This window comes from Sceloporus undulatus, chromosome 6 (genome assembly GCF_019175285.1).
Source record: "Sceloporus undulatus isolate JIND9_A2432 ecotype Alabama chromosome 6, SceUnd_v1.1, whole genome shotgun sequence".
NCBI lineage: Eukaryota > Metazoa > Chordata > Lepidosauria > Squamata > Phrynosomatidae > Sceloporus > Sceloporus undulatus.
In genome coordinates, this window is record NC_056527.1 from 87,408,056 (window position 1) to 87,432,915 (window position 24,860).

The 24,860-nt window shown below is 41.4% G+C and overlaps 1 protein-coding gene across 1 annotated transcript; it reads left to right on the forward strand.

Moving 5' to 3' along the window:
• Positions 1-1,103: 1,103 nt before the first annotated feature.
• On the forward strand, positions 1,104-15,073 carry LOC121935563 (retinol dehydrogenase 8-like). Its single transcript, XM_042477213.1, has 6 exons — positions 1,104-1,357; positions 4,233-4,394; positions 7,393-7,572; positions 8,063-8,156; positions 9,622-9,805; positions 13,444-15,073. The coding sequence occupies exons 1-6, from the start codon at positions 1,261-1,263 to the stop codon at positions 13,681-13,683; spliced, it is 957 nt and encodes a 318-aa protein (XP_042333147.1). The 5' UTR covers positions 1,104-1,260; the 3' UTR covers positions 13,684-15,073.
• The last annotated feature ends 9,787 nt before the right edge of the window (positions 15,074-24,860 follow it).

Consider the following 24,860-nt stretch of genomic DNA (forward strand, 5'->3'; position numbering starts at 1 on the left):
CGGCTTTTCCCCATTAGCGCCTATGGCTTTTTCGGCTTACGAAGCATTTCGGGTTACGAACGCGGCGGCGGAACGAATTATTTTCGTAACCCGGGGTACCACTGTATAAGTTTTTGTGGATTTTTCAGCCCCTGAAAACCATCTGAGGAGAGATGCTGTAATCCTCAAAAACTTGTGTTGAAGTAAACTGGTTACTCTTAAAGATGCCACAAGATTCTTTGTTGAAAATCTTTCCTCTGTATATATTACAGCTAAGCATGAGAACAAGGCAAAGAATTGAGGTTGCAAGAACTGGGTTGTTGTTTTTTCTTATGTCTTGGCATGAAAGGGTTGAAAATATCCTGGGGCTGATAATGGACGAAGGAAGAAAGTTCTGTCACTGTTATTGTACAAATTTATAAGGCCAGTATATACTGTGATGAATTGTGTATATATAAGTGATGACAATAAATCTTATTTTTTCCATATCCTTGGTTTTGTATGCAAATCAGTTCTGAGGAAAAAGGCAAGTTAACAGCAACCATTTAAATGAATAGCAAATATTGACCTGTAATGAATCAAAAGACTGTTTTATCGTTCCATATATCAAAGATGCAAAGCTTCTTCCGTATAAATAAAAGTTTATATTTCAGAACTCTCCATGTTTCCCCAGCCTTAGCAGTCTTTGTGGCAGAAATAAGGCCAAGTCAACACCAGACTCCCCTCACTGCCATTTTGTCAATTGACCTTTGGTGCTCTTTTCCTGTTTCCAGATGTGCTCAAGAGGACTGCATAGCTATTGCTGAACTAACCTGGGCAATATCAAATGAAGAAGGTTGTCAGAATTGTACATCTCTTACAAATTTTCCCATGCAGCTTCACAGCTTCAATACTGCATGGACATTTAGCATGGCAGCTCTTAAAGCAAAGCATTCTGGGTAATGCTCCATGCATGGCATTCTGGGGATAGGTAATTCAACTTTCCCCCATACATTTCCTTGCCAGGTCTCGTGGTTTTATTTATGCATCACGAGTGGCCCGGAAAGGGATTAGGTGGGATTTGCCATGCAAATCCACTTGGGTCAGGAGATTAAAGCCTTGGATATAGGCCAGTGAGCTCTCAAGCTGGCCTTTTTTAAGATTCTCGAAGAAGGACCCTCTGGGAAAGATGTCAGGGCAAACTTCATAGTGCTAGGGAAGCACACAGCCTTTCCAAAGGAGTTCTAAAAGTTGCTGCCTTACACCTGGAAGTCACACATCCTCCTTCAACCAAGGCCCAACATGGTTTCCAAAACAGTACTGATAACCGGGTGCTCCTCTGGCATTGGACTTGCTTTGGCTGTGAAGTTAGCACAGGACAAGCAGAGAAGGTTCAAAGGTGAGTTTTTAAAACCCTGTATTGGCCTAATCTTTGGATTTCCTTTTGTTTGTTCCCAACTTTTCCTCCTTTTCTATATCAGCTAGCCTGATGAAGAAAAGTTTTTTAAAACACAAAATCTTGTTTACCCTGGGGTATAAGAAGGTACTTTAAACCAAATAAAGGGTTTACTTGACTTGGTTTGGGATTCCCTTCTCCCACCCTACATGGACCTACATGGCTATATTTGGTTTGTTTGTTCTTCAATCAGCATTGTTATCTAGAATATATGTAACCAAACCATGAGAAGCCGCACCTATTAATACTACTTTTGAACATTTTATAGAATGAGTATGTTACCAAACAGATGCAGGGATAGTTATTCCTTTACTTGCAAGTTTAAACATTAGTTTTCACTCGTATGATGCTAGCTTCTACATTTATTCATCTTTATGTCAGAAGTCATAATCTGTTGATTATAGTCCAGTTCTACTTTTAAAGTTTATATTCAGACTTCATCCATGGTTGCTGGACACGCCTGGTGTCTTCCAGTGTGTCCCTTTTGACAACATAAACACTATGACATTACGGGATGCAATTGTTGGCCTGTATTTAGGTTTACCAACCTACTTCAGAGGAAAACAGCTTGGTCTGGTCTTGTCCAATTTAGTAATAGTTTGGTGTGCTCAAATCACCTGCTTTGCACAGCATCGAGATAAACATCACTTTTCTGTAGTGATCTGTAGGCACAACTTGATAACAGATTGGAGAAATTTCCTTTTTAAAATCACCCTGACATGTTTTTAAAATTTAACCAAGGTGTAGTCCAAATTACAAGCAGGCGTATGCTTCAGGAATAAAATTTAGGATAATGTAGGAAGAGTGAAATTGAGTCATAGAATCATAGAGCTGGCAGGTGCCTCATGGGCCATCAGTCTGTCCAGTGCAGGATTTCCAGCTAAACCATTCCCAGCTTTCTAGCCTCTTTTTGAATATATCCAGGAAATGAGACTCCACCACATATGCCCAATTGATTCTGCTGCAGTACTGCTCTTACTGTCAAGAGTTTCTCCAAATGTCCAATCAAAATCTACTCTTCAGTAACTTCAAAATGTTATACCTGTTCCTACCCTCTGGAGCAGCAGACAACAAGCCTGCTTCCTCCTCCCTATGGCAGCCCTTGAGGTATTTAAAAATGCAATCATGCATGCCTTAGTCTTTAGACTTTCCTCATATGTTTAGATCTCCATACCTCTTATCATCCTTGCTGCCCTTCTCTGAACCTGCTGTATCTTGTCTATACCTTCTTAAAATGAGATGTGCAATACTGAATGCAGTATTCAAGAAAAGGCCTGACAGAGGCTGAATTATTACTTTCTTCAAACTATGTTACTATTAATATACAGTTGGCCCTCAGTATCTGCGGGGATCCGTTCCAGACGCCCCGTTCCCGGAAGATACCCAAATCCGCAGATGCTCAAGTCTCATTGACCCCAATGGTGGCGTGACCCCGCAGCCGTGCCACCATTGGGAACAATGGGACTGAGGTCTACCTCCCTCCCCGCTTCCCATCCCTCTCCTTACAAGGCTTCTGCCCCGGGCTTGGCTTCGGGGACAGAGGCTGGACCCCATCAGCCGGAGGGAGCTGGAGCCTGGAATTTTGTTCCAGGTGTTGGCTTCCTCTGGCTGATGGGGCTCCAGTCTTCGATCCCAAAACGAAGCCCAGGTCAGAAACCTTGGAGGAGAAGGGAGGGGGAAGGAAAAAACGAGGGAGGGAGGACTTCTATTGTCCCCAATGGCTGCATGACTGCGTGCATGCGCTGCCATTGGGGACACCACGGGCTTACTGTCTGTGGATGCTCGAATCCATGGATGGCAAGTCTTCAGATACCAAGGTCCCACTGTAGTCTAAAATAGCATTCACTTTCTTTGCTATAGTATCACGCTGCTGGCTTATATTCAACTCATGGTCAACAATAATCTCAACGTACATTTTCCATGTGGAGCCATGTATCCCCCATCCTATACCAGTGCATTTGGGTTTTGCGACCTAAATATAGAATTCTGCATTTGTCTCTGTTGCATTTCATTTTATTAATTTCTGACCAATAGCTAGGTCCTTTTGAATTCTGTTCCTATCTTCCAATGTATTAGCCACCCCTCCCACTTTTGAATCATCTGCAAACTTGATAAGGATGCCCTTCAGCACACCATCTAAGTCATTGACAAAAATGTTAAAGACTAAGGGGCTCAACAGATGGGCAGCATTCAGCCGCCCCTTTAATGGCCAGGTCGGTGCTGCAGCAACTGCATGCTGCGGTACCAATCCGACCTCTAGGGAGCACAAAAAGGAGCCTGAAAATCCAGCTCCTTTTTGCGCCCTCTAAAGGGTGCCATAGCCATGGTGGCACAGCTTTGTGATGCCCTTCTGGTACTGCATCATTCAGATGCAGTGCTAGGGCCGCGCCATGATGCCACACACCATCTAGAAGCATGCACGGCATTATGGCACTAAGGGGCAGAGTCATGGCATCGAGCGTGTGGACACTCCATCATGACTGCCCACAGGCTGCCACTTTGTGCCAGTCTGTACCCCACCTAACACCCCAGGATAGACCCTTGAGATATTCCACTCAAGACTTTCTACCAGTTTGAAGCATAGCCAGTGATGATGACTCATTTGAGCATGGTTTCCCAACCAGATATGGATTCACCTGACAGTGTTCCCATCTGTTCCACTTTTAATGAAAAGTTGCCTTTTGTGACTACAATCCATAGAACACCCAACCTACATGGCTGCTGGGCTTGATGCCTGTGGTATTCTGGGAATTGTAGTAAAAAAAAACTTTCCCAATCTCAGATTTTTGTTCTAAATGATCAAGTTTCTGTGTTCCAGTCATTGCTACAATGAGAAACTTGTCCAAGAAGGAAAAGCTGGAAGCAGCAGCAGGGCCTGTCCTCCACAAAACTCTGGAGATCAAACAGCTGGATGTCTGCGATGAGAAATCCATCCGCAACTGCATCAACAGCATTCCCCAACGGCATATTGACATCCTAAGTGAGTATCTAAAAGCTATTTGCAGCATCATTGTCTCCTGGGGCTAGATTTGCAAAGAAGGGATGTACAACATCCCTTCTTTGCATGTGCAACATCTTACTTTAGATGTCGCAGCAAGAGCAAGGGGGAAGATGTTTAAGGGGCTTGGAACATATTCGGATGTTGCCCTGTGTTTCAGGGTGACCAGATGTCATAACCACAAAGGAGAACAAGGCACTGCAAAATGTAGGACATTCAAGAAAAATGTGGGGCATTACAAAATAAAAGCTAAAAGTACTAATATAAATGTAAATTTGTGCTTCTTAGTCATGCTCAAAATGGAGGACATTTTGAAATTCCTCCTGGACAGAAATGTAGGCCATACCACATGTGGAATTGCTATACTATGCTGGACCGCATAGTATTCAAAGAATAGCTCTCTCCTCTCAGAGTAAATAGCAGACATGGCGCAAAAGGGACTATATAGATTATAACTCTGATGAGCTTTTTTTTTAAACTACAGAAGTAGTAATCCTAACTGGGGGATTCTGGGAGTTGCAGTCCAAAAGATAATTTTCTCAAGTCCTACTCTGATGTGGGTGGTGGTGATTATGGTGGTGGTAAATACGCTTTAACCCTTTATGTCCAACTGCGCTCACAATCCAGATGAGCACCCCTTCCCAGCAAGGCATTTTAGGCCTGCTGTTTTTGGGGGGAGTCTCTCCTGCTCACTTTGTGAGAGAAGGAGAAAGGAGAGCTAGGAATCTGGATATAAATTTTGTACAAGGCCCAGAATTTCTTATTGGCTCTGCAAATTCTTCCCAGGATATGGTAAAGAAGCTAAGCTGAGCTTCACATAGCCAAAATATCTCTCTAATGTGTCCCGTCGAAGGAGTTCATCACACTGGGGCTAATTTCAGCATTAAAGAGAGATTAAAACGCATTTAAAGCATCCCACAAATAAAGCGAAAATGGCGAATAGTTGTGTGAATGATTATCACATGTAATTGTGCAAATACAGTGATATCAGAAATGCATTGGCACTGAAATCCCAAAAGTAAAAAGATGCACATTAATGCTTCTTTGTGACCACCTTAATGGCGGGTTTTGTGCGATGTCATGTGAAATCGTTTCCCATAATTACACAATTTCCCCAGGATATTCGCAGGATAAACTCCCGATTTCCTTCATGTGATAAACTAAAACTCGCCTTTGTATTCTCCTCTAGCAAGGTTTCTGTACTTTCAGTATTTATTTGGCAGGCAGGCACAACACCATCTTTCCTGCAAAACTGCTGTGGAGCTGCAAAATGCTGTGTCTGTTGAGTCCACCCCACACTTTCAGTATGTTAAAAGGACAGGAGCCTGATAACTGGGAGGAGTATTGAACAAAGTTCAGAGTAATTCCTAATGTGATGAGCAGCTACGGCATCTCTTCCCTCATAACTGGGTGGGTTGGGCTCAGCACTGAGATAATACACTGAGATAAGAGTAATAATACATGATGGTGGTATCTGGATGGAACACTGTCACATGCCAGTTCCTGCATTCAGTGTTGATAAGGTAGATCAGTATTAATATTCCCATTTTACAAATGGGGAAGAAACTGAGACTGAGAGAACAAACAGCATTGCTTAAGGTCGTTTACTAAGATGAAATACGTTTCATATTCTTACGTTACAGATCTAAGAAATGTGAATAGTGCTTTTAGTGGTTATAAGAAACAAGTCCTGAGATAGCCTCAATTAATCTGGACCAGTTCCAAGGAGCATGTTAGCTTTACAACACTTTGAGTGAGGTCCAAAAGGGGGAAAAAAAAGAGAGAAAATGTTACATGGTCACGTTGTTTTGATCTCGGTTTTGTATGTAGGTCAGGTATTGGTACCAGGAAGGGACAGCAGTGATATAAATGGAGTAGAGTGTGGGTGTGGATAGGCTGTCCTCTGAAACTGTGGGACAGTAATGCCCAATGTAAAACATTTGCACACACATCTTTGAGCCATTCCAGAACAATTATTCTTCTTGCCACTGAGCCAATCTCAAATCCCCCAGATTGGGATCTAAACGGTCCAAGCAAGCCAACTCTTCTTTAGGTCCTTGGCAAATCCTTGCTACAGAAGGGAGGATAGTTTAAACAATCAGGCTTGTTCTCTGTGTTTTGCTATCCAGTAAATTCTTCTCTGGATAGAAACAGACGTTCAGAGACCAAGTAGTAGCTGCTTAAAGGCTGTCCACTAGCTGCTGGTACCCATGTGTGTGACTGCAGACTGAAAGGGTGACTTGCCCCGAATCCGTGAAAAGCCATTCACAGTGTATGAACAGGACACACAGATATAATGCACAGGTCACACCAAGGAATTTGTTACTGCAAGATGTCACATTGGCCATCAACTTGGACAGCTTGAAAAGGAATTGGAGTGATTTACGGATGTTAATGGCTGTGGTAGCTGGTGTCCCCTATGTCAATGGGACAGTAAATTTGTTCTGCAGTTTAGGCTGAACTTCAAAGGAGCTATCCAGAGTTTAATCCAAATGCTGAAGGAGCTATCCAGGGTTCTGGAGATAGGGTCCAATCCCTTGGATAGCTCCTTCAGAGTTTGAATTAAAATCTGGAGTGGATTTACCATTCCATTGACATGGGAGTTACCTGCTGCCACTGTGTTACGGTTGTTGCTATCTACTATACATTGTCTGCATATTACATTCAGCATCAGTAGCATATTCAGATCTAAATGCCAATATGCTATGCAAAACAGTTCGGTTCTCTAATAATGGAAGTGGGAGGAGAGCAATAACCTGAAATTCCAAGTAAAACAAGTAAGGAGATTTCCTTGCAGTAATGGGAAACAAGAGATGATGCTCTTGCACTCATGTCCTGCTAGTGGACAGTCCAACAACATCTAAAGCACCACAGATTCTTCACAGTCAGATGATATTTCCCCATTTCTGTTCCTACTTGATCTATCCTCTCATTGGATGCCTAGGTGTTAACAGTCAAAATTCTTGGCTTTCTCTCATAGTCAATAATGCTGGTGTTGGTCTCATTGGTCCCATTGAGTGTCAGTCTATTGAGGAAATGAAGGTCATCATGGAGACTAACTTCTTTGGTGTGGTGAGGATGATCAAGGAGGTCCTCCCTGACATGAAGAAAAGGAAGAGTGGCCACATTGTGGTCATCAGCAGTGTCATGGGTTTGCAAGGTAGGTGCTTTTACTTTGTTCACATAGCTTTGTGCACACACCCCAGACAAAACATCTCTTCACAAGGCCCCTCTACAGAACATGCAAAAGACCAATGTGGAACATGCACCAATGTGTATCACATTGTGCATTACAATTGTGTAATGAGGTGTCAGTAATGCACATGTATCAGTGAGCCATTTGGTTGTACTAGAGTAGTAGCCAGTTTAGGGACTGCATAATGTAACTGGAACATACGACCATTAGTTCTTAGTTACTTTGTGCTGCAGTAATGTAGGATCTCAGCTCTAGTGTCTCATTTGTCCCTCATAGTGCCACAGTAGGGAGTAAATGATTAAAGCCCCTTCTACCCACAGGAAGAGGCATTTTGTGCTGGCAATTTGTGAAAAACAGACACTCTGACCTACAAAAGCAAAGTAACCATGTGGGATTCCCTGTGGTTGGCCAACTTGGCCATCATCTCTTTTCTTTGGTCTTTCTTTTTCTCCAGGCATTGTGTTCAATGACATCTACACAGCCTCCAAATTTGCCATCGAGGGCTTTTGTGAAAGTCTCATCGTCCAGGCACTCAAGTTCAACATCTTGTGAGTGACGAGTTGTAGCCAAGTGGTGCTTTTAAACCCTACGTGTTTATAGTCTGGCTTGGCATCATTCTCATTTGGGGAAGAATCTCTTATGGTCTTAATGGCCTCCTTCACACCACACAATTACAGAAGTGTGATACCATTTAATAAGTCATGGCTCCATTTTGTGGAATCCTGGGGCCTGTAGGGCCTCCCCAGACTACAAACTCCAGGATTCCATGAGATAAAGCCATGGCAGCTAAAATATAACAAACCTCCACAGTCTTGCAATGTGAAATAAATAAATAACTGTATGATAAGATAGAAATTCAACAGAGATCAGTTTCCAGAGTGAAAGAGTCTAGGAAAGGGGGAAAAACTTCATTCCTTTCTTGAAGCTCTAGCAGAAAAGAGGTGATAACTTGTTTGGAAAATAATAATACCATCATTCACATGACTTTTGTGTATGTTTTTCAGCTATACAGGTTTTTAGCCATTTGTACCTACCTTACCTCAGAAAGTTGCAATTACAGATGGTTGATGAATTCATGTTGTCCACATTTCATAGTGAATCAACCTGATTCATAAATCTGCAATGAATGAGTGGATCAGGCCACAGTGTTATCCTTTGGATTTCACAGCTCTTTGCATTTTGCAATTGGTTCAGAAACATTGAAATGTACATAAGATGCCTATTTTATGATGAAATAGAAATGACAATTAGTGTGGAATTTGGACTCATGAATAAACACATATAAAACTGATGTAGCCTGGAAATCAACTGATCCATCCATTCCCAGTGGCAGGACCTGAGCAGGTTCTTGGAAGAACAGGTGGCCCTTCAATAATTTATTCTGTTTTGTGGTCACCACTGAATAATTTAGGAATAATACATTAGCTTTGTTTGGGCAGTACTCACAACACACTATTCAGTGCGGGAGGAGGGGAGCTCCTATCCTCATTTCCTTCATATGGAAAGCATTGCATGTTCAGAGAATAGGTTCCTATTCTCATAGAGACTTTCCATGTGAGCAAGAGCTCTTGTTTTCCACGGTTCTTGCTCATATGGCCAGCCTCCATCTGAAGAGAATCTCTCCTCTTCAGACACATTGCTTTCCATCTGAGGAGAGCAACAGTGGGAACATTGGTACATGCTCCTTTGTTGAGGAAAGCATGGTGAGTAATACCTGAACAGAGCTAAGTGAGTAATGCTGACTGTTCACTACTCATCTTTTCCATAACTATTCACCTTTTCCATAATTGTTTTATTAAAAGGCTGAGTTGTCCTTTTCTGTGTTTCTAGAGCTTAATTATGAACTCTTTGATCACATTAGATGAGTGAAAGGTGGGGAGGTCCAATCAGAATATGCTGGCCTTGAAACATATCGCCTTGATGACCATACATATGTTTGCTTGATTTGTAGTTTTTTGAATGATCTCACAAAAAGCAGGATTTAAATATAAAAATATATTATTTATTTATTAGTGTCAGTTTGATAGAGCCAGGCCCAGTGGTGACTGAGTTTGAAGTGAAGGTCTATGAAGATGCGGAAAAGGCCGATTACTCTCAGACAGATCCTGAAACAGCTGAGATATTCACCAATGTCTACCTGAAGAATTCCAAGGCTATTTTTTCCAGTTTGGGTCAGACCCCAGAAGATGTCGCTGAGGTGAAAATCCTAATGTCTTGTTAGTGTGTTTATGTGTGAGGAGGCAGGCAATCGTTTCATTACAAAACTTGACCATAACTTACTGCACATGCACAGTAAATTCACACACTAGGCTGCTGATCCAGGAGAGGGTATAGTGTTGCCTTCTCATGGAGATGGATTAAGTTCCCCTGAGATTCCAGCCTATAATTGTGGGGAGAAGCAAAAAGCCATAGTTATAAATTGATAGTTGTTCTTCGGTTCAACTCAAAATTTGCTCCTGCTTTCCTCTAAGGCTGAGAAAGTTTAACTTGCCCAAGGTAATCCAGTGGGTCGCCATGGCTGAGCTAGAGGATTCAAACCCTGGTGTCCCAGTGTACTAGTCCAATGCTCAGACCACTATACCACATTAGCTCTCTTTTTGAGTAAACAACAGACTGAAGGTTCTTCCAGATAACTTTTTGCAGTTAATTTGTTGCTTTTTTCCAGTTCTTTTAATTCCTTTTTGAAATCAGCTGTATTTTTAAAAAGCCAGTATCTTTCGTGTTCAGCACAACTAGAATGGTTCATAAAAGCAGGACATTTCAGTTCTTTTGTGATCAGCTGCTTGCAATGTTCACTTTGATATTAGGTTTGTGTCCAACCACTTTCGCTTCCTCCCACTTTTGCCCCTGTTTCTAGTTGTACTTCTGGTTTTAAAAACCTCACATTTTCCCTTTGTATCTCCTCCAAAGACTTTTTTCAGGGATTTTAGTTTTATCCAGTGGGGTAAATACAGGACACGTCCCTGGAAGAAAAACAAGGCTGGTTCCCTACATCAAGTGGCTTGGGAGGCATAGCATTAACGCATTCTTTGGGACAGCTTTCTAGAATCCTATACATATTATTAGGTAATATAGTTTAGGGTTTTGTGGTACTTCTCATTTGAAGCATTTTAGCAGCATCGCCATCATCCCGAAAACTGTAGAATATGTCTTGGGTTGTCTAATACATGAGAAATCAAGCAAAGAGATTCTTGAACATCTTGATCCTCCTCCTTTCTCCAGTTAAAACTACCCTGCACCTAAATAATGACATATTCACATTTTGGTTCCAGTTTCTTTCCTTCATTTATAATACCCTGCTTGTTTGCAAATTAAATACTTCCATGAATAAATAATCCCACCTAACTCATTTCCAAAGCCTTTTACATTTCTGTGGGTTTAGCATTGTACTTTTAAGCTTAAGTATAAACCCACTTGTAAGCATACTGGGAACTCTGAAGGCATAGCTTTTGCCATAACATGGCCTTTGTAACCTATTACAAAGCATATCATGCTGAGTGAGAATAATACTATTATAAATTTGGTTTATGATTGAATTTATTGCCAAGTGAGTATTGGCTGCTAGTCAGGTATGAGCCAAGTACCAAGAGAAAAAGAAGGTGAAAGGGGATGTGACTTGAAATGACCAGTCAAAACGTTGGCAGTTAATTTTTAATTCTTGTGAAATAGGAGTCGCATAAATCAGGGTGAAAATGTGTTGAAAGGTTTCCATACCTAAGCAGGAGTTAGCAATGCAAATATATCCATGCTCTATTTGATCTGTTTGTGGAAAGAAGATCTTACTCTACTTCCTGGAAAGCCTTTCAACACGAGATCCTCTGGATTGCATAGAATCGTCTAGCAGTAACTAATTTGGAACAATACTTACTTATTTCTGGGAAAGTGTGAATCATAGGCGTCCTACTGATTCTCCTTAAGCTGCATTAGCTTCTGGGAAATCATCTTCCAGGAGTATGGTGTAGTGGTATGAATGTTGGACTAGTATCTGGGAGACCAAGGTTTGAATCTCTGCTCGGCCATGGAAACCCACTGGGTGACCTTTGGCAAGTCACACTTTTTCAGCCTCAGAAAAAGGCAAAGGCAAACACCCTCTGAACAAATCTTGCCAAGAAAAACCCCTGATAGGCTTGTCTTAAGGTCACCATAAGTTGGAAATGACTTGACAACATACAACAGTAACAATTCAACTAAAATGAGCCAGCATTTATCACAGCTTAAAGTTGAAATTTTGATGTACAGTCAGCCCTCCATATATACGGATTTTTTATCCACAGATTCAAGCATCCATGGCTTGAAAAATAATCAAATATATATATAAATTCCAAAAAGCAAACCTTGATTTGCCATTTTATGTAAGGATCACCATTACTGCTCATTATAGCGCACCCTTCCTTTACATGGGGGATCCGTTCCGAAAACTATGGGGCTCATGCACGCGCACAGAACACACACCATTGCCGTGTATAGTGCACTAGTGTATGACACAGGCACACTGTATATATAATGACACTTGAGCATCCACGGATTTTGGTAACCACCGGTGTGTGTCTTGGAACCAAACCCCAGTGGATAACAAGAATCCACTGTATATGTATGCATTAATCTGGTATATCGCTGTCCTGTTGTTATGGCTTCAGGTTCAGGCTATTTGTCAGATTTATCTCCCTGTATGAGCCAGCCCAGGCTCTGAGATCACCAGGAGAGGCCCTTCTCTTAGTCCCACCACAATCACAAGCATGGTTGCTGGGAACACAAGAGAGTACCTTCTTGGTGACTGCCCCCAGACTGTGGAACTCCCTTCCCAGGGAGGTCCAAATGGCCCCCTCCTGTCATCAAACTAGGACATTTTATTCAGACAGGCTTTTGAAATCAAAAGCCTTTTAAAAATGGCCTACAAATTTTGTACTGCTTTAACTGTATTGTTTTTAAGTGCTTTGATCATTTTAACTGCATTTTATTCTTTTAATGCATAACATGTTTAATATTGCATCAATTTAATTCTGTTTTAATGTTCACTTTGGTATGTTTCTAATTGTATTTAATTAAACTGTATGCCCCAAGTACCAGCAAAATGCATGTGCATGTGTGTGCACATACACACCATTTTCCCCTTGAAACTATTTGGCTCCCCGGATGAAAGAGGTTTCCCAGTCTTCCTCGAAGAATTCTCTCCTTCCTCCTCCATTTTATCCTCACAGGCACTGAAACAAGAGACTGATCTGAAGTCATATGGTAAAATGAACCCAAATGCTCCACATTCTAGTTTGACTTAGGAATAAAACCCATCAGACATGTGTCATCTTAGGGGTAAAAAGAATCTCCTCTTCCCACATGCTATAACTTCGGAATGTATCATCTAAAAACAATTTCCCCCTTTACCACATTTGGTATTGCTCATATGCAAATTGACCTTTGGGTGTACGAAATTAGAATTCTCTGTATGATTAATTGATTCAGATTTCTTTAACTGGCCCATCAAGAGAATCCTTCTTGCTCACCAATGACTAGCATTGATTAGTGGCCAGACATGTCTAAAACTGGATTAATAGCATCCTTTTCGAATGCCTCTGATTTCAGGAGTTGCTAAATAACTTGCATTGAAAAGAAAAGAGAAATTGCCCTGGTCAATCTTCCCAATTCAGTGTCTTCCAGATTTGTTGGACTATATAGCCCATAATCTCCAGCTAACAGCTCTCTGGGGAGGATGGATGCTTTTGTGAAAAATACCTAAACATACCTAAGGAATACAGAGTTGGGAGGGTCTGTCCTGCATTGGGGAAGGATGAATTAGAATTTGCTGACTTTCACAATAACATTGTCTGTTTTTCTTCACAGCACACACTGAAAGTGATCACCACAACCAAGCCACCCTTTCGACACCAAACCAATGCCATCTACACACCCATGACTGCTCTCAAGCATGCTGATCCCACTGGCGTCCTGATGGCCGACTCTTTCTATAAGCTCGTCTTCAGATATGACACCCTTTTGCACATCAGCTTGAAAGCCATTCGGCTGATCCGCTGGCAAGCCCACAAAATGAGGCAAGGTGCCAGGTTGTTGGGCTTCAGATGAGGTGTTTCGGAGGCTTAGAGACCAGAGTTTAAAGCCACTGAGAGACGAGGGAGTGATGCCAAGAGATCCCATCAGAACAGCATTTCATGGATTTGCTTCACTACAGTAAACTTTCTGTCTGCATCTAAATTTTTCAAAACACCTGGTTGCATTGTTGCTATGTTTACTTTCTTTTTTCACTCCACGTCAGGAGTGGGCAACTGTGGAAGGCTAGAGGACTGCATTAAACACCCAGGAAAATTTGGAGGGTTACCCTTCCAAAACTGCCAACAAAAAAACATTCAAAAGGTTGTTTTGCCCCCAAATATCCACGAGGGGGGCATGGGGGTTATTTTCACCATGTTTTAGGGCCTTCTTATGCCATTTTAGAACCAGAACATGCTTGTTTTTAAATAATAGGAAATGAGCAGAAGTCACTTTCTATTGAACAAAACCTTTTCTTGGGCATAAATTGGTCTGGAATGGGGGAGACAAAATGTAGTGGAAATGCCCTCATTTCCTACAGGGCACTTGGGGGCAAAAAATCAATCAATCAATGAATCAATCAAAATATTTTGCAAATTGTTTTGTTGGTCCTCTGAGAACCACAGGGGCCTCTAAATTTGGTGGAAATGCCCACCTCACGCCTAGAGGGTATTTAAAAATGATTTCTGTGGGGTCCTGGAGGCCATAAAAACAACCCTATGGGCTGCATACAGCTTGCATTCTGCTGTTTGCCCACATCTATTACTTGCATACTTTAACATTTTGGCTGGAATCCTGTTGGTTAGTCCTAAGTAGAGTAGACCCATTTAATCATTTGCTTAATAGTGAGTTGACACATAGAGAAACCCAATGGATTCAGTGGCTCTTCCTAAGCCAAGAAAAACAATAGAAAATAAGCCTGTGGTTTTTAATCTAGAATCATGTTGGACCATTATGCTTGCATAAAAATAATTGCACAGACAGTTGCACTTTATCAGAGATTGTGTAAGTCAAGCTACCTGTGCAGAAAATGGTTCCACAAGAATGTATAAATAAAACCAGTGGGGATATAGTGAAAACTGGAAACCATTAAGGAACAAAATGTTAATGGCTGGGAGGAAACCAATCCAAGATTGATTGAAAAAGACCAGCAGTTGGAGAGACATTTTGTTGGTTGTGAAAACGGCAATCCTAAATCTGCATTATGGAGAGTCCCTATTGAGCTGAATGGTGTTTACTTTTGAATCTGAAAAGATGGAGATCATGTAGTTGTAAACAGAAAGCATGGGACTGTATGATATGATGTCACACCCAAGTTGTGGGGCAGATGAGATTTGGAATTTTGCAAGAGGATTTTAGCCCTTCACAGTGATGCTGAAAAATCAGTAAATGGAGCTGTTCTTTAAACCATAAAGTTTAAGAAAGAGCTTTAGTTCCTCAGTTTTTTTGGAGAAATGGGGGGGGGGTGTTACTGCAGAAAGCAGTGTCTTGGCAACACTAATATGGGACATTAATATGGAAAGAATGCCAACTCAAATCCCTGCTTGACACTAATGACCTTCAGCTAATCACCTTTTCCAGAGCTTGTTTTTTAACTGTTTTTTAAACAAGCAAAGTACTATTTGTTTGCCATTCTTTCCTCCCCCTCAAAAGCAGAACATTTCAGATTACTTTAAGAATGACACATTCATAATACACTACCTGAAGTGCTATGTTTTGGTTACTCTATTTTTTTTAAAGAATTCCCATTAGAAATGCCCAATTGGCCCAAAAGATCTCAAATGGCCCCTGAAAAAGTAACCAGGCAACATTTAAAGTGTAGCAAGTAGAAGTTACTTGTTCTTTAAAAGTAGTGACGTTACCAGTTGCACTACTCTTAGAAAGTGACAGCATTAATAATGCCGCTATCCAAAAGTCACATGTTTGAAAGTAACATTGTCATGAGTAATGTGTTTATGTCCAGTCTTGGACATCTCATAAGCTAATGTGTTTCATTCTGCCTTCACAACAACCCAATAAAGTGACAGATAATCTGATCTCTTTTTGGGTAGTTATGAAATCATAAACTGGAGTTATAATCTCATAACTTCTGGAGATTCATATTTACAGTTGCTAATGACTCAATACAACCCCCAAACCCTACTTTTTCAGTCTGACAGTGCCCCAGTGGAAGGGTTTCCAGGGTAGGAGATCAAGGCACCAATAATGTCTACAGCACTCTCTCAGTCATGGAGTACATTGAGATAAGTAGTTGTAGTGCCTTGCAACCAGGAGAATGTCGCAAATGTCATTTCCCAGTGCCTTGATCTACGAGGCCTAATAAACCCTTTGGTTGGTTGGGACTGCCAGGCTGTAAAGGTTTTTATAAAGAGGTGGCATTGACAGATGTAACTACAACAACAAAGCTCTATCATCTTAGTTACATCTGATGATGCAGGATGGTTGTAAGCGTAGTCAGCCCTTTGTATACACAGATTCTGCATCTACAGATTCAACCCATCCCTGACTTGAAAATACATTTAAAAAAACCAAAAACAAACACCCAAACCTTGATTTTGCCGTTTGATGTAAGGGACACATTTTTACTGCGCCATTGTATATAATGGGACTTGAGCATCCATGGATTTTGATATCCACAAGGGGTGCTGGAACCAAATGCCAGTGGATGCCAAGGGCTCACTGTATTCTGAATCTTGCCAGAAGAAGCAAAAGAAAGAAAGATGGTTGCATAAAATATAAACACCATTGTCCATATATGCATCTCTACATATGCAGTGGAAAAGGGGGAAAAATACCTGCCAGTTTTTGAAAATCCAAAAGAGGAATATATTAGAATCCTTTCCCCTCCCAGTAATCTTGGTGGTGTTTTTTGTCTGTACAGAAAGAACTGCAGAGTCTTGCATTTGATCTAGTACAAAGTTCACAAAATTATTGTGCTTCATTACTAATAGTATTTGGAGGTTTTGAGCCAGGTACAAACAACAGTGCAAAAGAGCAGCAAGGTTATTCTTGCATACACAAGAATCCCTTCCCGTACCTCACTCTCAGAGTAGTAAAGGCTGAATGAATCCTCTTTATAACTGATAGAACACAGGGATGTAAATTTTTGCTAATTTTCATATCAAGGGAAGCAACTAGTAATTTTAGAAGTTTCCGTCTGAGGGTGAGAACGTCTCTGAAGTATTCAACCACTGGTCACAGTTCAAGCCATATTCTGCACCAAAGACAAGCAGTTGTGGTGCCTTGCAACCAAGAGAATGTTGCAGATGTGTGGTGATTTTTTGCAGACAGCAGCATTTTTCTGTCCAGAAATTGGCTGCCTATTTTGCGCAGAATAAAATGTGCAAAAAATGCTATTTTTTGCTGAATTTTGTGTAGAGCTGTAAAGATTCTTAGTGCCTTATCACATTACAAAAGTAAGTTCCTTTCTATTTCTGAGGCAGATGGTTATAAAAATGTGCCCTTTGTCACACTGGAAAAATCTGTTTGGCAAAAGACATGTTTTTACAACCATCTCCTTTTGGAAAGAGAAAAGAAGTACAATAATGTCACACAGAAGGGTAAACAGAAACTTTTTTTCTCGTCGCATCTTTGCTTACCTTTGTAATGTGATAAGGTTTTGTGTATGCAAAAGGATCTTGTATCTCCTTTGAGACAAACTGAGCAAAAGATGTTAGATGCAAGATGCAAAGTTTCTTCTTACTCCAGGGTTCTTTTCTCCAGGGCTTCCCAACATTCAAGAATATATATATATATATTGACCCTTAAAAACTCATTTTCAAATATACTTCTCATAACAGAAAGCATGATGGAATGGAACAAATTAAATCTAACTCTACAAAAGTAAATCAATACTCAAAAGGGGAAGAGCACATAGCAGTGTGTAAAGTAATTTCTTCCATTTCTCTGTCAGGATACAGCTGGTGGCAATGGCTCTCCATTTCCTTTTATTTGTCTTGGTTTTCCCCTTTCATCCTAATATGATGCTTTGAAGCTGTCACATGGTATCTGGCCATCAGTAAAGTACTTTTGGTAGGTGAAGTCTGGAAAATAACAAGGATGTGTTTCTTAGAGCATCTTTAGTGGCTAAGCAACTAGTCTGGTTTCTTTATTTTTTTTTAAAACAGATGTCCCTGAAGGATGAAGTATTTGTATTGTTTCAAAAGTTATGTTACAACTAGAGTCAGGCCTTCTTATGCACGGATATGTTTATACACAGATTCAAGCATCCACAGTTTGAAAATGTTCAAAAAAGTATAAATTTCAAATATCAAACCTTGATTTTCCATTTTTTATAAAGGACACCATTTTGATATGTCATTATATTTAATGGGACTTGAGCATACACAGATTTTGTTATCCACAGGGGATCTTGGAACCAAACCCCAGCGTATAACAAGGGTTCACTGTACATAGTTACATTTCCAGGGTCTCCCAAACACAGCCAATTACTTTTACAATTTCTTTGAATTACAGTTTTCATTAATAGATTCTCTCTTGTTTGGAAGAAATTGGACAATTACGATCAAGAAAATAGATTGATATGCTACAAGCAGTTCACTTGCAAGGCAAATAGGTAGCGAGGCCACAATGAAAACAGTACCAGTTACATTACAAAAAAAGATCATGTTATATCTCATTACATTTCAGGTTGGGTCTCTCTCATCCAAAGTCAACTTGATAGCACTTAACAACTTTTAGAATTCTGAAAAAGAGCAGAATCTTCCCAGAAATTCAAGTTTACAAAATGATGTGTGGATATGGATGTGTGAGGACATCTAGTGGTCCACAAGGGCAATTCCATTCATTCTTGACTTTGAACTTTGTGACTTGCACACCAAATGATTTTCAGAGCCTTGTATGCTCCAGTTGTGACTCCCTGGGTATAGAAGAGTTCCCCCATCTGCATTTTAAGACCATAGGTGTGCAGGGAAAGACAACAGCTCTGTGCAGAGCACAGGTGCCGCATGCAGAAGATCCCATGTTTTCTCCTCTTCAGACTAAAACAAGGGGAGAAAGATCAAATGGTAGGTGATTAGAGAGGCCAGAGTTTTTTGTTTTTTGGACTACAGATCCAAGAATCTTTTAGCCAACATGACCAGTGGCCATGGTGGCTTAGGATTCTGGAAGCTCTAATCCAAAAATAGATCTCCCCCTCCACAAAGCTCTGGGAAGGAACTCTTCCTGTGTGAGCCGTGTAAATCTGTTACTAGAGCAGCGTTATAGGAGCAAATAGTACAAGGCTGTGTAAGCATAAGGCTGAAAGCCAACATGGTGTAGTGGTTTGGGTGTTGGGACTGTGACCCTGGAGACCAGAGTTCGAGTCCTAGCAAGTCACACACTCTGAGGAAAGCAATGGCCAACCTCCTCTGAATAAATCTTGCCAAGAGAACCCTATGACTTATAAGCACACAACAACAGCAACAGTTTAAGGCTACCTTCCTAAGTGCCTTTCTTCTGAGAGGTCAGGGTATGACTTGACTAGAGATCAGGTGATATGTATGTGGAGTACAGCCACCTACACATTTTTTCAATTTGGAAGATATGCAAGATGATCAGATTTTGCTCATTCTCAGATGCTTACATTATCAACACAAATATGGCTAAGTGAGTGGTCCCCCCACCCCCCCCCACCCCTTTGCTCATCTTGGCCAGGGATGTGTTTCAAAAAGTCCTTAAAAGTAGTAAATGTTCAAGGTCTATATAAATCCCGTCTTAAATCCTGCAAGACAGGGTTGCCAGAGTGAAAACTGGGAGAGGGCTCCTGTACCTTTAATGGTTGTACAGAAGAGGGAATTTCAGCAGGTGCTGCTTCTCATGCAACCAGGAAGCAAGCAATATCTGCTGAAATTCCCTCTTCTACACAGCCATTCAAAGCGCAGGAGCCATCTCCAGGTGGAGTTGGCATCCCTGTACAAGATGAGGGTTTCTCTTGTGTTTTCTGGGCTCCTGCAAGACCTGATATTTTTCAGGTACCCCAAATCTTAGGATGGCAGGTCAGCAACCACTGTAAGACTAGGAAGTTCCATACAACACCGAAACAGGACAGGATTGGTTGTTGTTATGTGCCATCAAGCTGACTTCAATCTATGGCAACCCCATGAACGAGAGACCTCCAAGTCATCCTGTCATCAACAGTGTGCTCAGGTCCTGCAGACTCAAGGCTATTAGCTTCCTTGACTGAGGGCTTTATCACACAGGGAAATGATGCATGCATCCTAAAAGTACTGGAGCACACCTTTGGTTTGGCTTCTGGCCTCTTAAGATGCGTGTGTCATTTCAACACTATACCTCCAAAGTGACTTGAAGCAGTTTGGCCTGTCTGTTCAGGCCCTAACTCAAGAAATCAGAAGAATATTAAATACTTAGAAGGTTGGAGGAAAAGTTCAGTGGCTATCTTAGACTGCTAAAAGAACAAATAAATGAAATTAGACTCAAGCTTTGTCTGGAAGCCAAGATGACTAAACTGAGACTGCTGTGCTTTGGAGGCGAGATAACCAGTCCCTAAACAAGCAACATCCCATACAAAGCGGGACATCTGGGAATCCTAGTTAGAACTCCATGTCCCTAGTTACAGGCACTCTTTTCTGAGATGCTGTACCTGTTGTCAATTTAGAGGTGGCAGGAGAAGAGGACATAGGTTCAGATTATGCAGATTTTTTGGGGGGGGGCACTGGGAATGGTCAATGGATAGGGAGATGTTAATTTGAGCAAGATTGCTACCAGCCACAATGGACTCATGAACTCCTTAAATGGGACTATCCTTGGTGGATCTTGAGATTTTTGGGTGTGTACTGTTGTTGTCAAAAAGACACTGTGCAGTTTTGAAAAGAGGACATTCTGAACCAATGGATCTTACACAGATCATTCTGGGGAAAGGTTTTTTTTTTTAATATAAAATTCACCTTTTCTATACATTCTTTGGATTGGTAATGAGGCGTGTGTGTATTTGGGTGTGAAGGGCCAGACGGTTCCCCTTATTAAGATGGGCCCTTGGTCATGGACAAGAAAAAAATAAGTGTGGGGAGAGGAGAGACCCTGTGTTCTCATCATGTTTATTCAGTCACCTGATCCTAAAGTAGATGGCCCATGACCAGCCTGAGGAGTTTCAGTTCCCAGTCCCAGACAGAAATATCTCAATTGAACAGTGCTTAGTAGACCTTGACATTATACTTTTAGCCAGCTTGGGGTTTGAGATGTAAAGAAATGACTGCAAAGCACCACGTTTCTTTTTTTTATGACTGGAAAAAAAAACAAACCCAGATGCTACAGAGCAGAGAGGGATCTAGGCTTGTGACTTACAAGGTGGGAAGGGGTTTCACTCTTAAGTAAAATAGGTATCTTCAGGGTGATGACTATGGCAAAGATGGAATTAGAAACAAAATCACTGAAAAATGTATGGGGGATGATGACACACAACCGTCTCACTAAATTCTCATTAGGATGAAAACCCAAGCTTGTTTTACACAAATAGAAGTTAAAAGGGTAAACCAGATATCCCTAGAGCTAGAGGGAAGCACCTCAGATCACAATTTATTTCCTAAGAAAATATCTTGCATTAAAAAAAAATATCTCATTTTCCCATTGTCTCTCAAAAGAAAGAAAGTGATTTTGCTCAATTCTCTCTGAATATTATCCCCCTATTATTGTTCTGTGGCAACTGCTGCATATCCAGTAACACTCCAAAATGACATTAGATCCAGGGAAAAGTGGAGAGTGCAACACAAAACACACAAAACTGGCGAGAAACTAAGGAGCTTATCGCAAATAAGGTGTCTTACTTCTGGCTTCAATTCTGGATCCGGGATGCCCCCAGACGTTATCATAGCTAAATCGCCACTGATTTCCAAGCTTCATGACTGCACTTACACTGCAAAATTAATGCAGTTTGACACTGCTTTAACTGCCATGGCTCCATGCCTTGGAATGCTGGGATTTGATATTTTTGTGAGATATTTAGCCTTCCCAATCAGCAGATCTGTTGTGGCTCGGGTGCCACAACAAACTACAAATCCCAGTATTCCATAGAGTGGGGCCATGACACTTAAAGCAGTGTCAAATTGCATTAATTCTGCAGTGTGACAGCAGTCTATGACAGCAGTATGCTCCCAGTACACCCCATACATGTGTTGGAAGCAAAGAGACATCAATGCTTGTATAAAGTGGTTAGTGAGAGACAAGATAATGCTTGCCCTTTTGTTTCACTGTTTGGTATCTTTCTTTCATCTATGTACTCAAGCCTTTTGCTTCCTTCTTGCCTGCAAAGGTCATGTTCCTCTTCTCTCAAAAAGTTAGCCTTCCATTGTCTGGCAGGAGCATCTATGGGGCTCCAACCCTAATAATGGATGCTAGCTTACACCAACACATAAGAGCCAGCTTTTAGGGGCTCTTGTAACCAAGTCTAGGTCAACATCTTTTGTTTATCTCCTTTACTATCCTAAGATGCATATCCTGAGAAAATAAACATAAGTCTCTCTCTCTCTTTTTTAACCTTATAAAAGTATCTAGAGTCATTTCTCTTGTTTCTACCACAAGCTCACATTGCGCTAGCCCTGATCCACGCTGTTTAATATAGATGCAAAATGTTCTTGCAGGATGGACACACACACACCATCCAGCCACCATGTTTCCACTCTGTACAGCCCAGTGCCAGAGCCAGTAACAACTGCTGCCATGAGTGCTCAGTCAGGTGTTCCTTGAGGCCTGGGGCAAAGGGCCAGGAATCCCCCTCCCATCTTCACAAGCGCTGTGTTGTGATGAGCACAATGCACAAAGGAGGTGGAAGGAGAACCCACATGACACGCAACACCCACATAGCTTCCTGTGCAGGATGCCCGCAGCAAGTGCATGCAGCTTTTCCTGAGACCAAAGGGTTCAGGAAGTCCCACCCTGGGAGGAGAATACTTTCTTGCCAAGCAGACGAAGGAAGGAGGCAGCCACAGCTCCACGCAGACAGTGGCAAATTGCAGTTGCTCATTACATTGCTTGAGTCAGGGCTTGGGAACATTTTCCTGTTTGGACTTCCGCTCCTAGAATCCTCTGGCCAACACGGCCATTAGGAGTTATGGTCCAAAAGGTAACCTTCCCAAGTCCTGATTTGAGTGTCTCAGGGAAGGAATGTATAAGTCCCCCCACCCATCCACTTTTTGCCTGTCCACAGGAAACAGGTTAAAGAATACAGATTTTCCCTGGCTTTTGACACCTCACTTTCTGATGCCTCACTCATTCAACACTTGCAAATTACAGACATGTTCCATTAATTCAACAGGGGTTCCACTCTCTCATCAGTTCTTCTTGTCTACAAGACTTGCTTGGGAATGCTTGCATGCACTTTTGTATATACACATAGTGTGCTAATGTATATACACATAGTGTGTATAGTGTGTATATACACATAGTGTGTTAGGTATCTTTGAATACCTAAATTGTATTTCTAAATGCTCAGCTGAACTTTTAGGTTACTGTAAGGGGGACTCAAAATTGTACTAATTGCATCAAGTGTCAGCCATTCCTTAAGTGCTTAGCAGGGAAAAAAAGTAAACAGAAATAATGCCAGGACCAACAAAATGGGTGAGTACAGAGGAAACAATTATTTAAACCCTATTGTTAGTCCCTAGCAGAGCCACTGAAATAATTGGGTTTACCTATGTGTCAACTCACTAGTCAAAAGTTGATTCAGTAGGTCTGCTCTAGTTGTGACTAATTATGAGGATCCAAGGCATAGACTTCACAGATACCAGTGCTTCCTCCATACCCAAGGAGGGCTGATCTGGCAGTTTCAGTTTCTCCCATATTTGACCGTTGAAAAATTTGGTATATCCTGAACAAAAGTGAACTGAAACAAAATTCTCATTCCTTCTTAGAACATAAGCAAATCTGGCAGTTTTGCTTTCTCTCACATTCAAATTTTTCACATTTTGGTAAAGTCTAATCAAAATCAGACTGAAATGAAATGCTCACCCATCCATAGTGAGAATGGGGATATCTGTCAATTCTACCTTCTCCCGCATTTACACTTTGTAAATTTGGGTAAATTCTAGCTGAGTCAAAGCATAAAGTTTCCACAGGTGGAATTTTTCCTGTCTCTTCTCCTTGTAAACCCATCTTTTGCATGTTGCCCACCCTTAACACAGCCATCTTATGGCCAATGGAGAGTCGGGGATGTTTGAGAAACATCTGGTTTGTGTCTTCATAGCTGGGCGCACAAGGGTACAGACATCCTATGATACTCACAAAGGGTTCTCTGGAGGTAAAGGATGATACTTTGGGCATCAGATGTACCTCACTCTCCACTGGCCATTATTATATGGCTGTGTTAGGATGGGCAGCACACAAAAGGTTTACAGGAGGTTTGGCTTGCTAAGTGTGAAAAGCAGAGGATTCCAGCCTCCTCTATGAATTAAAAAATGTGTTATGCAGATGCAAAGTGGATTTACAATCCTCCTCCGTTTTCATGGGGGATCTGTTCCAGACCCCCCATGAAAACAGAAAATCAAGCATATTCAAGCCAAAGGCATGCACCACATTTTAACCTTCTCTGTTTGCATCCTGTGGATAGTCAAGGGACACAGATCCCAAGTCCATGAGGACTGTAGATCCATTTTGCAAAGAGATTGCCAATCCCTGTTTTAAAAAATGAAATGAAATGAAAATGCCAATAAACCTAGGCCGGAGGCGGAGGCGGGGGCAGGGGGGGCAAAGTGTGGCTCTCTAGAGGTTGTTGGACTGCAAATCCCACCAGAGCCAATGAGAAGGGATGGAGTTACTGTCCGACGACATCTGGAGGGCAGTGTTTTGGCCACCATATCCTAACAGAATGGTCAAATATGTCAGTTTTCTTTTTTCTCACATTCAGATTTCCACGCACTGTTACCAGCGCTCAGAAATAAGCAGAAACAAAATTCTCCCTGTTCCCTAATCTTAATCCTGTCAATTGCAGTAAATTGGGGGGGGGGGTGTTGGAGTAATAAATAATCAACCCTCACCCCAGCTTAAACTTTAAGCAATTCTCTGTAAATCTGCTCTTTTAGGGGAGGGATTGGGAAGAGTATTATGAATTTTTGTTACGTGGTTCTGTAGGTATTTCTGTGAGTATGGAGAGGGGCTAATTTTGGCTCTCTGTGTCACAGGAAAAAATGCATTTGTGAGGTATCTCAGAATTGTGTGTGTGTGTGATGGTTTTACACCCTGTAACTTTATGCCTTTGATAATTT